The sequence below is a fragment of the Macaca thibetana genome, chromosome 5 (assembly GCF_024542745.1).
Source record: "Macaca thibetana thibetana isolate TM-01 chromosome 5, ASM2454274v1, whole genome shotgun sequence".
Lineage (NCBI taxonomy): Eukaryota > Metazoa > Chordata > Mammalia > Primates > Cercopithecidae > Macaca > Macaca thibetana.
Genome location: NC_065582.1, coordinates 100,235,819 through 100,252,355, shown reverse-complemented (window position 1 = coordinate 100,252,355; position 16,537 = coordinate 100,235,819). Strand labels below are relative to the sequence as shown.

General features: G+C 42.0%; 2 protein-coding genes across 3 annotated transcripts in view; one reads left to right on the top strand and one right to left on the bottom strand.

The window, feature by feature from the left end:
- HERC3 (HECT and RLD domain containing E3 ubiquitin protein ligase 3) overlaps positions 1-12,851 on the top strand; it is a 123,067-nt gene extending 110,216 nt beyond the window's left edge. For both annotated transcript variants that reach the window (XM_050790416.1, XM_050790417.1), the window contains 3 exons: positions 8,219-8,402; positions 8,629-8,731; positions 11,070-12,851. In XM_050790416.1, the coding sequence (XP_050646373.1) occupies positions 8,219-8,402; positions 8,629-8,731; positions 11,070-11,278 (496 nt within the window). In that variant the 3' untranslated portion in view covers positions 11,279-12,851. The remainder of the gene's footprint in view (positions 1-8,218; positions 8,403-8,628; positions 8,732-11,069) is intronic.
- On the bottom strand, positions 254-1,900 carry NAP1L5 (nucleosome assembly protein 1 like 5). The gene has a single exon (XM_050790497.1). The coding sequence runs from the start codon at positions 1,422-1,424 to the stop codon at positions 876-878; it is 549 nt and encodes a 182-aa protein (XP_050646454.1). The 5' UTR covers positions 1,425-1,900; the 3' UTR covers positions 254-875.
- Positions 12,852-16,537: the final 3,686 nt, after the last annotated feature.

The following is a 16,537-nucleotide window of genomic DNA, read 5'->3' as shown; positions in this document are numbered from 1 at the left end:
GGATCAAAGTACATAACACTGGATACACATGCTTTACAGAATTTGCTACATTCTACATCTCTTCAAGTAAATTAATATTTCTAAAACACTAGGTAAAGTGATTTAATACTTAAACATATTTGGGGTATTTTTTACGTCTTTGTAAATAGACACTACTAAGAAAACACAAACATGAGATTGTAACTAATGAATACATATGTTGACAGTATTTTACAGGTTTTACACCCTCCTTCTTGGAACCATGTTATTCTCTAAATTCAAATACTCAAACATTTTTCAGAACTCGAAATGGCAGTTTTCCTGGCCTTATTAACAGTAGTGTCATGATCTCCATTGCAGTCTTCCTCAGTGCCATCAATCTCCTGTGAAGTGTAAAGCTGATGTCTGCGTTACAAAAGCAAAGTCTCAAAGATGACGTTTTTCTTGGGGTCTGCCTTCTCTGCACAGCGAAATGTCATGAGTAAAGAAATTTAAGAATTAAGCACTGAAAACGTGTTCAGTCATGGCCTGGGTGTTCCGTGTGTAGCGTATGCTGTGTTATGAATGGGTTTCAAAGTGACGTTCTTTACTTCGCATCTACTAACACCCTTTGTAAACCTCAATCCTCATAGAAGAGACCATGAAAACATAATTTTGGGTTTAATTCGGTTTTCTTTAACACCTTTTGATATATTTATTATGTTCAAAATGAAAAATTTGAATCGAGCTGGCCAGGATCTAATTGCTTCAATTTAATCTATTTTAGGAATGTCAGAATAAATTCACATTGTATTTTGGTCAAAAACCCGAGCCTTTTTAAGTCCACCAATATTCTGGGAAAAACAAAACCAAGCTGTTTTCTTCGTGGGCTTTCTCTTCATCCATCTCTGCCCCCCTTACTTCTTGGCGTCATCAGGCATCTCGGCGTGGGCATCGTCATGTTTGGCCCCCGCGGCAGCCTCTGCTGCAGCATCCTCCTCCTCCTCCTCTTCCCCCTCCTCCTCGTCATCCTCGTACTCCTCTTCCTCCTCCTCCTCCCCCTCCAAGGTCCATGCACACCCCTCCATCTCGCCGGTGAGCTCTTGGATCTTGGCGAGTAGGGGCTTATATATGTCATTATACTTTTTTTCCAGAGCCTGAAATTCCTTATCAAATTTGGCTTCTATCTTATCGCATCGCTTCTGCAGCTTTTTGAGGGCCAGGACGCGGCATTTCACCGAATTAGGCAGGCTCTCGATAAAGTCATTTTTCGGCTTTGGGGCATTCTCTGCAGGGATCTGGGGCTCCTCAGCCATCTGACCAGCCGCGCTGTCAGGGTCACCAGCCGCGCTGTCACAGTCTCCACCCTGCGCACCGCCTTCCGCCATTACCTCCTCCGCCGCTGCCTCCGCCGCTGCCGCCGCCTGGCTAGGCTCCGCAGGCCCCTGGTTTTCCGAGTCGGCCATGTTAGAGGAGAAGCCGCAGAGGTCTAGGAGGGATCCCGCAGAGGCCCTGCACCCGAGCTGGTCCAGAGAGATCTTGTGGATGCGGCAAGTGGCGGTGACGCGCGGCCGCGGGAATGACGTCGGCCGCGGCCCCGCCCCCTGCTTTTGCGGCACTTGACTGGCTCCCCACTATCAGCTGACGGCCGTGCGCTCATACTGCACCAGATTCCTCCTGTTGCTACCCTGACGTCTCCTGGGCCCTCAACACCAGCCTGTTGGACAGACACCCTGTTCCCAGCCCACCCATGTACCCACCCCCTGTAGAGCTGGGCTGGGAGTGTCAGTGGCTGCCCGAGGTGCTGCTTCAGGAACTGCGTAGATGGCCTCAGCCCGTTTTCCGTGTGCTCCTCACCCCCATCCAGGCCCTTCTACAAATGCTAGTACATATGTCTTCGCTTACTTCTGCATCTCTCTCCATAGCTGGCATTTGATCACCTCTTAGATTCCTCCACATTCCTCTCCAGGCAGTGGAGGAACGGGCAAGCTGGCTCCATTCTACCCTTTTGGGGACCTGGGGAGCATATGTGTGGATAGGGCAGCTTGCATATCCAAGCTCTGTACCCGTGTGTCCACCCAACACCCCCTTGGCCATCCCACACCCCTGGCGACACATACCCTGGTGGCAAGGTTGTCTCTCAGCAGGACACCCCTGGAAGCAGTTTTGGAGTCATTTGGGTAGGAAATCTCAGAGCTCCCAGTGTCCTGGTGTGTGTTCTAGAAGGTTCTACAGAATCTTTGGCCTGTGGGAAGTACTAAAGCTTGAGGAGGGCTGAAAAAAAGCAAGTCTCTCTAAAGCATGGGGCCCAGGGCCAAGGCCCCCTCTTATCTTGGTTAAAGCGTGTGCCATCTATCCCACCCTGCTCACTTTCGTCTTCCCGGGCTTCCCCCAACACCATCTGCTTTCCTGCCTTCCCCATTATCTGTTTTCACACCTTTCCTTGCCACCATCTTCTCCCTCCCTCCTGCCCCTCCCCCGCACTGTGTTATGCCCCACCTTCTGCCCATCTTCTTCCCCCCTTCTTCCCCACTCACTGCCTTCTTCCTCACCTTCTCTCCTCCCCGCACTGTCCTTTTCCCCACCCCTTCACCCTCTTCTTCCCCACCCTCCTCACCCTCTTCTTCCCCCACCCTCCTCACCCTCTTCTTTCCCACCCTCCTCACCCTCTTCTTCCCCACTCACTGCCTTCTTTCTCACCTCCCCCCCCCCCGCACTGTCCTTTTCCCCACCCTCCTCATCCTCCTCTTCTCCACTCACTGCCTTCTTTCTCACCTCCCCTCCACCACTGTCCTTTTTCTCACCCTCCTCACCCTCTTCTTCCCCACCCTCCTCACCCTCTTCTTCCCCACTCACTGCCTTCTTCCTCACCTTCCCCCCACCCGCGCCCTTTTTCCTCATTCTCCTCACTCTTTTCTTCCCCACCCTCTTCACCCTCTTCTTCCCCATCTTCCTCACCCTCTTCTTCCCCATCTACCTCACCCTCTTCTTCCCCTCCCCCAGCCCCACCCTCTTCCCACCCACCCACCCCCACCTCACCCACCCACCCAGCCCCACCGTCTTCTTCCCCACCCACCCACCCAGCCCCACCGTCTACTTCCCCACCCACCCACCACCAGCCCCACCGTCTTCTTCCCCACCCACCCACCCAGCCCCACCGTCTTCTTCTTCCCACCCACCCCCCCCAGCCCCACCGTCTACTTCCCCACCCACCCACCCAGCCCCACCGTCTACTTCCCCACCCACCCACCCAGCCCCACCCACCCACCCACCCAGCCCCACCGTCTTCTTCCCCACCCACCCACCCAGCCCCACCGTCTTCTTCCCCACCCACCCACCCAGCCCCACCGTCTTCTTCCCCACCCACCCACCCAGCCCCACCGTCTACTTCCCCACCCACCCACCCAGCCCCACCGTCTACTTCCCCACCCACCCACCCAGCCCCACCGTCTTCTTCCCCACCCACCCACCCAGCCCCACCGTCTTCTTCCCCACCCTCTATCTTCTTCCCCACCTTCCCCCACCTTCTTCTTCCTGTCTTCTTTCCCACCTTCTTCTTCTCCATCTTCCCCCATGGTCTTCTTCCCTACCTTCCCCCACGGTCTTCTTCCCCACCTTCCCCCCAACCCTCTTCTTTACCCTGCTCACCATCTTCTTAGTGGCTCACTGTCTTCTTCTCTACCTTCTTCCCCCGTCCCATATATCATCTCTTTTGATGGCTACAGCTACCTTGAGATTAGGAAGGATGTTTCTCATTTTACAGATAGTAAACTTAGAAGCAAATATGGTGAAATCATCTTACTGCATGTATCACTTAATTGGCAGATTCAGGGGCAGAAAATAGGCCTTTTGACCCCTATAGTATGGAAGTTGTGACAGACTTAAAAAAAAAAAAATCCCAAATTTTGGTTAAATTCACTTGACTAACTTAACCTGCTTAAAATATTTAGGGCATGCTCATCTTTCAAGATTTTTATTTTCCTGTCTCAACAGATCTTAAAACTTAGTGTTAAACTAGACTGTATTTTAAAAAGTCTGGCTCATTGAGGTATCATTTACATAACAGTAAAATTTGCACTTTTGGGGGTGCTTTCACAAGCAAGTACAGTAATGTAAGCACTGTAGTAATCAAGATATAGAACAGTAAATCGCCCCCTAAAGGTCCCTTGTGACCCTTCCCCAACATCCAGCCCTGGTGAGCACTGAGCTGTTCTCTGTCTCAATACTTCTGTTCTATCCAGAATGACAGGTAAATTGAATTATATGAATGTAGCCTTTTGAGCCTGGCTTTTTTCACTAGCAGAGTACATTTGAGATTCATTCGTGTTGTTGTATATATTGGTAAATTTATTTTTTATTATTTTTTATTTTACTTTTTATTATTGGATAGTATTCCCATTTGTGTTGTTTCCAGTTTTTTGTAATTGTGAATAATGCTGTGATCATTCATCTACAGGTTTCTCTATGAGCATAGACTTTTATTTCTCTTGGGTAGATACCTAGCAGTGGGATTGCTGGGTCATACAGTAAATGTATGCTTAACTTCATAAGAAGCTGCCACATTGTTTTTCATAGTGGCTTTAGTCTGTTTAGCAGTGTTGCTAGAAAGGAATACTGGAGGCTACTAGCTAGAAGGTTCAAGATTGGGCATCTAGATGGTGAGTCTCAGGCTGCTTCCTGAGACTGTTGAGCTATTTCTACCAATAGTCTCAAGTGAAATCTAGATTTTTTCTGTCAAGCTCCTCAGAACTCTTCCAGGCTCTACCTATTTCCTAATTCCAAAGGCACATCTACATTTTTAGGTATTTGCTGTTGCAGTACCATACTTCTTAGTACCAAAATCTGTGTGTCAGTGTTCTCCAGAGAAACAGAACCGATAGGGTGTGGGGCCAAGGGGGGCGGGGGCAGGGACAGATTTATTTTAAAGAATTGGTTCATGTGATTGTGGAGGCTGTCAAGCCTGAAATCTGTAGGATAGGCTATCAGGCTAGAAATTCTGGCAAGAGTTAATATTGAAGTCTTGAGTCCAAAGACAGTGTGGAGGCAGAATTCTTTCCTCTTTGGAGGACCTCAAGTCTTTTTCTCTTAAGGCCTTCAACTGATTGGATATGGCCTACCTACATTATGGAGGGTAACTTGCTTTAATCAAAGTCTATGAATTTAAATATTAATCCCGACTAAAAAAATATCTTAACAACATCCAGACTGGTGTTTGACCAAACAACTGGATGCCATAGCCTTGCCAAGTTGACTTATAAAATTAACCATCACAGTCTGTAATAAAAATTGTTGTGATGGCGTTTCTCTTGGGTAATTGTATCAGAAAAATGTCATTAGTTTAGTGTAATGGGTTTCAGAGAAGTGAAGTGTTATATATGGTGTGAGAAACTTTCAGTATCAATGATTAACATGTACAATACTCTTTTTACATTAGTGGCTTTATTTTAAAGATTGCAACTTATACCATTTTAAAAATGGGAAAAGAAAGGCTTACTAGTTAGATACAGAACATGGCAGAGCCTGGATTTGAACCCCTGTCTGCCTCACTTATCCACTGTATCACACCATTTTTTGGTTAGTTATTGGTATGAATGGTGAACATGTAAAAAGTATCTGCTTGGAGGAAACCCAATAATTCAAATGTAGCTCTATAAAGTGTTAAATTACAGTGATGGATAAGTAGTAAATAACTATCTTCATGATGTGAAGTTTTAAAATTGTTTTTAATCTAAAACACAGAAACTACATAGAATAATGTAACAAGTATTTGCATATATGATCCACAGTCAACAGGTATTTGCTTCAGATTTTTTAATAAAAGAAAAAACTGATACCGCTCAACTTCTTTTTGTACGTACCCTTAATTCCATTCCCCTCTTCCCACCCTTCTTTCTTACACAGAGAAAACTCTTATGAATTTGATTTTTTTTAATGTTTTTATAATAAACATGTATATTAAAACAGATTTTTTTTTTTTTGGAGACAGAGTCGTGCTTTGTCACCCAGGCTGAAGTACAGTGGCGTGATCATGGCTCACTGCAGCCTTGACCTCCTGGGCTCAGGCGATCCTCCCGCCTCAGCCTTCTGAGCAGCTGGGACTACAGGCATGCACCACCAGGCCTGGCTGATTTTTTGTGGAGACTGGATCTCGTCGTGTTGCCCAGGCTGGTCTTGAATTCTGGGCTCAAGCCATCTGCCTGCCTCAGCCTCCCAAAGTGCTGGGATTATAGGCATGAGCCACCGCACCTGGCTAGACAAAGATCTTTTTACATTAATGTCTTTGTTTTTAAAAATGAACACTTAAATGTCTTACATATGCATATGTATAATTTCATACTCATAAGCAAAATCTTATATCCATAACAATACGATAATACTAGCTAATACTTACAAAGCAGTTGTTATACACCAGCCTTGGTTTAAGCACTCTTACATGTACTCACTCATTTAATCCTAAAGCAGTTCCATGAGTTATCTACTCTTACTCTCCCCATTTTACAAATGAGGACACAAGAGGCATGGAGAAATTAAATAACTTGCCCAAGGGTCACAAGTTCTAAGTGACAGACCTACTAACTTTTATAAGTAGCATTGATTTAAGTGTTAAAACACAACTTACATAAATGCTGTCATATTTTACTGAACATGCAAATACTTGATTTTCACTCAGCATTGTTCCTGAGATTCTATTCATTTTGCTAACATTAGATCTAGTTAATTCCATTAAAGTGCTCTGCTTTATGGTTTCCATCATATGACTCTGCCATCTTTTCCTTGTCCGTGTTCATATTAATGGATATTTAGTTTTGTTTCTCTGAATTCTCTGTATTACAAGAAAATGCTGCAGTAAACTTCCCTGAAGTCATCTTCCTGTGCACATATGTTAGCATCTCTGCATTACTTGCCCGCTAGCACAGTAGCATTATCAAGGGTATTTACATTTTCACCTTCTCTAGGTATTCACAGAATTTCCCCCAAAAATGTTTATGTCTATGTTCACAGTTTATATTTCCACTTGTGAGAGACTGAATATACCTACGGACAGTGGCCAGGCCATATATAAAAATGGAGCTGAGACCCACAGTCTGTAGCAACCTGCCCAGGAAACCAACCTCTTATCTGCAATAAGCAGCCCAGGAAGCCAGCCTGCTCTAAGTCAGACTTGCAGGGAGCCTGATTGCCATCTCTCTTGATACCTTTTGTAACGGTGGGCCCAAATAGGCCAGGATGTGATTAATAAACAACTTCCTTAATTTTTGTTCCTACTTCCAACTTAGAACCAACCAGAGAAAGCCAAATATGCACCCTTAACCAGTCACATAGGATGCCCCACTTCTAGTTATAGCCCACCTGCAGCTTCCCCAGGCTAGCAGCCTCCAATCAGAGTGTACCTGAAGCCTTCCCTCTTTCCACTGTAAAGCTTTTCCACTCCTCTGCTTGACTTTGAGTCTCTTCCACAGCACAAGTGACAGTGGCAGACTCTCTTGCTATAGCAGCTCTGAAAAAATAGCCTTTGCTCTTCTCATTTGGTTGATCTTCATATATTTCCATGGTTGCGATATGTGGCTCCCATCATTACAGTTTATCTTCCTACCAGCTGCCTATGAGGTTTCCGTTTTCCCCACACCTTCACCATATTGATATAATCTCGTTTTAACCTTACACCTGTCTGATGAGTGCAAATGACAATTCACTGGTCTTCATTTGCATTTGCCTGATTATTAGTGAGATGGAGCTATTATTTGAGATGGTTCTTTCCAGACATAAAGGTTTTATAAACAAGGAGTTATAAAATTAACCTTTTAAAATAGGTGAGGATACGAATGTCAAGTGGTTTAGCTTTATTTGTTTCTGAGGATAGGGAAAGTGGCCTAGAACTGTTATCTCAGACTTTTTATTTTAAGCAGAAAAAGTCTTATTATTTTTTCCACACTAAATTTTAAGCAGGACTTTTAACATGAAAACTGGAATACCTCAGGTAAAGCCAGTAGTTTAGTTCTACTTACCTGGCCTGCTCCCCTTCCTACCTGTCTTATCCTTCCTTGGATCATCTGAGGCACTTGGTGGAATGTTAGGGCTGGGGCTGGAGAGGGAGGAGAGGAGAGCTGGTAACCTATATGATGCTTTAGGATGCCTCCTGATGTGAACATTTGATGAAATTCCATTTTTTATCACTCCCAATCTCAGTGTAGAAGGGTAACTTCATAAGCTTTATAAGACTTTGAGCTAAATGTATTTGATTTCTTTTGTGTTCTGGCAGGCAGGAATTTGTGGATGCTTATGTCAATTATGTCTTCCAAATCTCAGTTCATGAATGGTACACAGCCTTCTCTAGTGGCTTTCTAAAGGTGTGTGGTGGCAAAGTACTTGAGCTCTTCCAGCCTTCAGAACTGAGGGCTATGATGGTGGGGAACAGCAACTACAACTGGGAAGAACTGGAAGAGGTAAGCACAAAAGATCCTTTAACTCCTTTAACTTCGGCGAAGCAGCAGCAGCTTGGGGAGGTGTTCCCAGAGCCTGGTCTCGTTCCAAGCATACTGTGGTTGAGTTAGATTTAGAGGTGTCCTGTATCTGAGCACTTATTTCTTAGCCTCAAATGCAAAGGATATATAATGTCCACTAAAATATTTTTCTAAGAGACATTTTTTTCTTTTTGTCTTTTTTGGACAGACTGCCATCTACAAGGGAGATTACTCGGCCACACATCCCACTGTAAAACTATTTTGGGAAACATTTCATGAGTTTCCATTGGAAAAGAAGAAGAAGTTTCTCTGTAAGTATCGGTAATCTCAATATGGTATTTGTCTACATTTTAGTCTTACATACAGTATAGGATGATAAGCTCCATGGCTGAGGCTTAACTCATTTAAATGGTAAAGATGAGGTAATTGTAATTCATTATATGTATGCTTTTTGTCTTAATGATATGTCAGACACAATATAGGTTGTTAATCCAGATCTGTTGCCTAACAAGAGGGTTGCATGAAAGGAAGAAAAGAAGCATCTCACTGATTTTTCTTTTCTCTTTCTCTCTCTCTCTCTCTTTCTTTCTTTCTTTCTTTCTTTCTTTCTTTCTTTCTTTCTTTCTTTCTTTCTTTCTTTCTTTCTTTCTTTCTTTCTTCTTTCCTTCTTTCCTTCTTTCCTTCTTTCCTTCCTTCTTTCTTTTCTTTCTTTTCTTTTCTTTTCTTTTTTTTTCTTTCTTTCTTTTTTTTTTTTTTGAGACAGAGTCTTACTCTGTTGCCCAGGCTGGAGTGCAGTGGTGTGATCTCAGTTAACTGCAACCACCACCTCCTAGGTTCAGGTGATTCTCATGCCTCAGCCTCCCAAGTAGCTAGGACTACAGGCACCTGGCACCATGCCCGGCAGATTTTTGTATTTTTAGTAGAGATGGGGTTTCATCATGTTGCCCAGACTGGTCCTGGTCTTGAACTTCTGACCTCAAGTGATCTGCCTGTTTTGGCCTCCCAGAATGCTGGGATTACAAGTGTGAGCCACCACGCCCAGCCTGATTTTTAAATTATTCTAAAAATACTAATTATTTTATATATAAGTTATTCAAGTATTACATTTATGAAGTCAAATTGTTTGGATTAACCTCTCTTACCTCTCTAGCCTTTAAAATATATTACAAAGTATCCAGATGCAACTGGGAAGGTGTGATTTATAGCAGCTTTACTGGGATATAATCTGTATGCCATACTCATTTAAAGTGTGTACTTCAGTGGTTTTTTAGCATATACACACGGTTGTGAAACTATCACACAGTTAATTGTAGAATATGTTCATAGCCTCAAAAAAGAAACCCCATACCTATTAGCGGTCATTCTCCATATCTCCTCCGCCAGTCTTTCTGTCTCTATGGATTTGCCTATTCTGGACATTTCATGCAAATTGAATCATACAATATGTAGACTTTGGTGGCTGGCTGAATGACGTTTGAGAAAGGTAATAATACCTTTGGAAAGGAGAATGAATTCTAATTTACATGAACAAATTTAGCCTTTTAAAAATAGTTGAAGTATCTCTCAGTTTGTGTCTGTGTATAATCAGTGTCAGAAATTAGCTAGTGCATACTATGGAATTTTAGTCATATAAAACCAAAGCATGGGGTTTGATAGGCAGTCTATTTTGCTTTATAAGACTGGGCATATATTAGTATTAATGTAGGACTTACCCCCAGGTTCTGTTGCTCACATTGGAGCAAGGATGAGAGGAAGTGGAGATCTTACACAAGAACTCTTAGAAAGGAGGACCACTTCTCCTCTGCCTGGCCGCGTTGGCTATTGAGAAGCAGTAGTGGAAGAGCTGAAGGACAGGTTAAGGTTTGCCGAGTGAGCTTATAAGGCTGTGACATTCAAGAGATGCCTGCTCATGGTCCTGGGATTTCCCTAGAAAACGGCACTTTCTATTCATTAGACTTATGGAAATGTTTGTTAACTCTGGAGATTTTTGGCAAGAAAGTTTATGTAGCATAGCCTCAGGGAATGGCAGGTTATTTGAAAATGCTTCTTAACTAATGATTTTCTCATAGTAATTTCCAGCAATTCAACTATGAGGATGTTGTTCAGCACTAGAAAACAAGGAAAGTCAGCTGGCTCTCTTTCTCTATCTCCCTCTCTCTCTTTTGCCATGTCACAGTGCATGTCACAGGAGTGCAATGTCTAACATAATGTTTGGGTCAGCTCTTCTGGTTTAAGAAAAATGGAGACATGGAAAGGAGAGCAAATAGATCCTAAATGGAATTCCATAGACAAGGTGGTACAGGCATCAGGCACTTCAGGTGAGAGGAGACCCTGAGGTCAGAGACTTCAGTCTTCTGCCTGGTTTCCCCCTGAGATCAGCTGCTCTTTTCCTATGACAACAGTTCCTTCCCTCTTTGATTTTGGGAAATCTCCTAAAATTTGTGAGGGCATACATTTGATTGAGGCCTTTTTTTTTTTTCTTAAGTGCATCTAAGCATCATTCCACAGGATGCATATTGGCACATAAATGTAATTGTACTTCTCATGCAAGCCACAGGGTGTCATGCCTTCCTCTCCTGTTGCTAGAAGGACCTCTGAGATCCATTTTCCGTTTGCTTAGCTCCTAATGCCATTTCTCGTTCTCCCCAGTGTTCCTGACAGGCAGCGATCGGATTCCCATCTACGGCATGGCCAGCCTGCAGATTGTCATCCAGTCCACAGCCAGCGGGGAGGAGTACTTGCCAGTGGCCCACACTTGCTACAACCTTCTTGACCTCCCCAAGTACAGCAGCAAAGAGATTCTGAGTGCCCGGCTGACCCAGGCCCTTGACAACTATGAAGGGTTTAGTTTGGCCTGAGGCTCCTCAGCTTGTCCAATATTTCCCTTCCTTCCTCAATGTCCACATTGAGACCTATACAGAAAATCATGGGGAGTGATTTCTATTTTTTTATTGTCTAAGTGGGTTGGGACTTTAAAATCCTGAGCCTGGTTGATGTGTTTCTAGGACTGTATAGCAGTAAACAACCTTTTTGAAAAATTAGGGGTTGGGGATGGGGTAAAAAATTGGCCCTTGTATGGGAGGTGTTTTTGTTTTGTTTTAAACCAAACTACCCAGTATTCCTTGCACTTGTGAATGTGTTGCACTCTGCTGGATGAAATGGCAGTGGATTTTTAAACTTTCATTTCCCAAATATCTCTCTCAGCCCTGATCTTTTCTCACAATGCTTCCTTGTCCTTCTTTTAACTTCTCATTCCTCTATGAGAATGATTTAGACTGATCCGTCCTTTCTTATCTGCGCATGCAAGAACATCACCTTCCTCTGTACACTTGGGAATGCCTCTGGCTTGTTGCAGCCCTCCTTTAACCCAAAGGAGGAAAGGACTACTTCAGAATCTCCCAATTCCAAAAAGCTGACTCTGGGTCCATTATTTTGGCAGAACTCCTAAGAATTTATGGGAGCCTATATAAACATATCTTGCTTTTAAAAAGTTCTTGAGGGAATAGCAACTTTCCCATGGCTGTGCCTATTTCCTAGACCTTTTAAAAGATGTGCAGAGCAGCTTAGCATTCATTGTAGCTGAGCCTAATTTTGTTTTCTTGCTCATCCTTTTCCCTTTGACAATGAGGTTAATTGATAGACCCATCACCCCTTCCGCTCTCGCTTTTGGAGCAAATTGCATTAACTATTTTGAGTCTCTATATTGTCCAAGAAAAGTAGAAATAATAAATTTACTTTCCCCTTTTCTATCACCTTATGTCCTCTACTATTTTCTCCTTGCTCCCTTCCCTAATTTTCTCCTTTTCATACCCTGCTTCCTCCCTGATTTTCCTTTCGTTTCTTCTTTATTTTATCCCATTCTTTGTTACTTGACTCAGTGCTCCCTTCCTCTCCTCTCCTAGTGGATGCATGCAGCCTTTTTTTCAATTTTTATTTAAATTGCAAAATTTTTACTCAGATTTTTTTCCTCTTCCCTAATTGCTAAGATTTAAGGACGTTCTTTATTATGAAACTTTATCACATTCGAAATGTTTGTTTACAGTGGGATTTTAGGGGGGATTGTGTTTAAATCAAATATATGTATTTTAAAAATAATGACATGCTCAACCTTCCTCATCATGGAGTAAGAAAATTCTACATGATTAAAGAATCCATGTAAGTCTAATTTTAAATTCCTGGTAACTAGAGAAAAGACTTATTTATATAAAATGAAGTATTTATGAACTGTGATAAAGCATCAAATCTTGATGAAGGATTGTAGATTTTTGCTTTTTTTGTTTTTAAAACTTATTCCAATTGCTAAATTGGTAGTTTTTCAGTCTTTATAAATACAGGATTAAAAATATATATACAGTTATATGAAATGTTTATTTTCTATGTGTGTGCATATAGTTCAATATTATGCAATAAATTTGGTGTTTTAACTTAAAACTATTTCTTATTGTACTTGCAGAATGGATAGATTGCTTTCAATAGAAGCATTAGTTCATACACTCAGATAATGTCATAGAAGGTCAGATTCGATTCCTGCATAAGAAAGTAGAGCCAAGTGCTGCAGAAATAGAGAAGAAAGCAGGGGCAAGGAGCAGATGGCATTAAGGAAGAATGAAGTTTCTGAAGGTTGGGATGGACAAAAAGGTGTTTCTCGAGGAGAGAGAGGCTTTAGCAAAGGCTCAAACATTGGGGCATATTTAGGCAAGAGTGAGGAACAGTTTGAAGGAAACATCAGAGGAAATAGACAAATAATAGTAAACAATGGTAAGTAAGACTTGGGAGAAAGAAGGTAGATTTGGGGCTGAGGAACTAGCCTAACAGTGGAGCTTTAGTAGTAGCCAAGTAGGATTTGTTTCAGTGTTCAGAACCTGAGGGTGGTAAGACCTGAGCCGGGTCTTAAGAAGGAAAATGTAGACAGTCTAAATCTGGAGGTATTGAGGTGGGAAGGACTGAAGCAGAAAGACAGGAGCTGAGACAGCAGTGACAGTGACAGTGGCAGCAACAGAACTAGAGAAGAGTGTCTGAGGAGAGGTAGGGGGAGTGAGTGGAGGGGCTAGGAGCCTGCAGGGAGAAGGAGGTGCTAAAAGTAGATCAGAGACTGGTTCATTTAATGATTGGTGATTGTTAGGCCACTTAAGCACACCAAAAGTTTGTGAGACACAGCAAAAAAAACCAAACAAACAAAAAAAGGATTTTAAGTAAATTGATAAAGGAAGTAAAATGTATTGTTTTGCCAGATTAAATAGGTGGTTTAAAGGTGGTAAAGAGAATAGGAGCTTTCCATTAATAACCTCTATTTAACAAACATTTAATAATCTACATAAGTGCTACATTTGAGGGGTTAAAAACAAACCCCACTACATTTAATTTTGCGCAGAAATTGCCAAATTATTTTAACTAACTTTGAGGCCTCAGAATTCTCATCTGTGAAATAAGGAGATTGGATCAGATAATTTCTAAGGTCATTTTGAGCTCTAAAGTTGTATAATTCCATTACTGAGAAAGTGCCTGAACATAGAGATACCCAATACATATTTCTAAAGATTTGTTGCATGAATGAAATCTTGTGCTGCTTCTAAAACACTGTGATTTTTGTGAGATAGTTTCCTTTTCCCCTTCATTACCAATGCTTTAGAAGACTTACTTCTGCATAGGCATTTCTGGATTTGCGTACCCACCTACCAACCTTCCCTCCCCTGAAAACTTTTCAGATGCTTCTTCATTGTTTTAGTCATTTACCACTTTAATGAATTCTCTGGCAACTTTATTGTGACGGGTGGGGATCAATGACAGTGTAATGAGGCAATTACCAAATTCTGATAGTTCCATCTACTCCGTGTGAAAGTCTCTTGATGTTTTATATGGTACTCTTATCAATAATCCCAGAGAGCAGGGGTTGGCAAACTATGGCCCATGGGCTAAAATGGTTTTTACATTTTAAAAGGGTTGAAAAATTTAAAAATGGAAGGATACATGACAGAGACTGGATGGCCTACAGTGCCTAACATATTATCTAGCCCTTTACAGAAAAAAACGTACCAATCCTTATGAGACCAGACTTGCAAAAATCACAGTAACAGAGTGAAAAACCTTCCTGAAGTGTTAGGAGGAACTTGAGTCATAATTTGATGTTGAATCAGAGAGAACAAGTGTTTGGGCTTATTTGCCTCAGAGGTAAGAAAATCAAGTTTTAACTAAGATTAATCCACAGAAGTTGATATTAATACTAAGGTTTCGACCTAATAATAACTAACCTGTATTAATTGTGTGCAGTGTACCAGACCCGTTATGTGATCCCACACCAACATTTGCTATGCACTAACTAGTTTAATTGCCACCACCAGGGTCCTCCTGGCTCTGCTATTTACTAGCTGTTTGACCTTGGGCAAGTTTCTTAACCTCTCTGTGTCTGATTTTCTTCCTTTTCAAAATGAGAATAGAAATAGTGCCTACTTCATGGAGTTGTTGTGAGGATTAAATGAATTAATGGAAAACATAGAATAGCGCTTATCACATAATAAGCTCTCAGTAATTAGAATTACCATTATTATCCATTTTTCACATGAAGGAATTAATGTTTAGAGAAAATAATTGCTCATTACCACAAAATAGTGGGACCTGAACTTGACCATTAATCTGTGTTATGCCCGGCTGCTAGAGATGGGCAACAAATTGGACTAAGGCTGCTCAGTAGCCAAATAAGGAATGTTGTGACGTGGCAGGTAACTTCTTTGACCACATATCTGCAAAGACATCGCCCTGAGTTCCACGTGTCTGCAAAGACATCGCACTGAGTTTTGTTTTGCTGCCAGTGTGCAATTCAGTAGTGACTAGTGCAGTTCTCTAGTCATTTGCAGTGGGTCTCAAGTGAGGCTGGAGGTCTCTGTAGGTAGTTAGTAGCCAGGAACCAGGTATGCTTAATGCCTTGCATTGCATAGCCTCTTTATCCTGCCCAAGATGCCAGTGGGCACTGCTATGGTTTGACTGTTTGTTTCCCTCTTAAAATTTATGTGTTGAAACCTAACCCCCAAGGTGATGGTATTAGGAAGTGAGGTCTTTGGGAGGTGATTTTATCATGAGGGAAGAACCCTCATGAGTGGTATTAGTTTCCTTATAAAAGAGAACCCAGAGAGGTGCCTTGCCTTCACTACCATGTGAGGACACAGCAAGAAGGCACAATCTGTGAGAAAGTAGGCCCTCACCAGACACCACCAGTGCCTTGATCTTGGATTTCCCAGCCTCCAGAACTGTGAAAAATAAATTTCTGCTGTAAATTACCTAGTGTTTGGCATTTTGTTATAGCGACTTGACTAGACTAAGACAGGCCCCTTTGTAAAACACTGAGAGAGGGATGGACTTCATACCCTTTAGAGGATCCTTCTCTGTAGAGTTCTTTTCTTCAGAAGACTAATTTTTTTCTTTCATTAATAGGCTTTTTATTTTTGAATACTTTTTTATTGGTACTAGTTGCACGTATTATGGGGTGCTTGTGATATTTTGATACAAGCATACAGTGCATAATGATTACATCCGGGTAATTAAGATATCAAAAACATCTATCATTTCTTTTTGTTGGTTACATTCCAAATCTTTTAGCTATTTTTAAACATGCAATACATTATTAACTATAGCCACCCTATTGTGCTATCAAACACTAGAACTTATTCCTTCTATCTAACTGTATTTTTGTACCAATTAACCAACCTCTTTTTATCCCTCTCCTCCTAGTATTTGCCCAGCCTCTGGTAACTATCATTCTATTCTCTACCAACTTTCTTAGCTCCCACATATGAATGAGAACATGCAATATTTGTCTTTCTGTGCCTGGCTTATTTCAGTTAACATCGTGACCTCCAGTTGCATCCATGTTGCTGCAAATGGTAAGATGTCATTCTGTTTTCATGACTGAATAATATTCCCTCATGTTTATAGACCACATTTTCCTTATCCATTCATCTGTTGATGGATACTCAGGTTGAATCTATATAGTGGTTGTTGTGAACAGTGCTGTAACAAACATGGTAATGCAGATGTCTCTGACATACTGATTTCCTTTCAAATTTTGGGTATATATGCGGTAGTGGGATTGCTGGATCATATAGTAGATCTATTTTTAGTTTTTT

Coding starts and splice junctions, on each gene's coding strand:
- NAP1L5 (XM_050790497.1), bottom strand. CDS start 1,424: ATGGCCGACTCGGAAAACCAGGGGCCTGCGGAGCCTAGCCAGGCGGCG.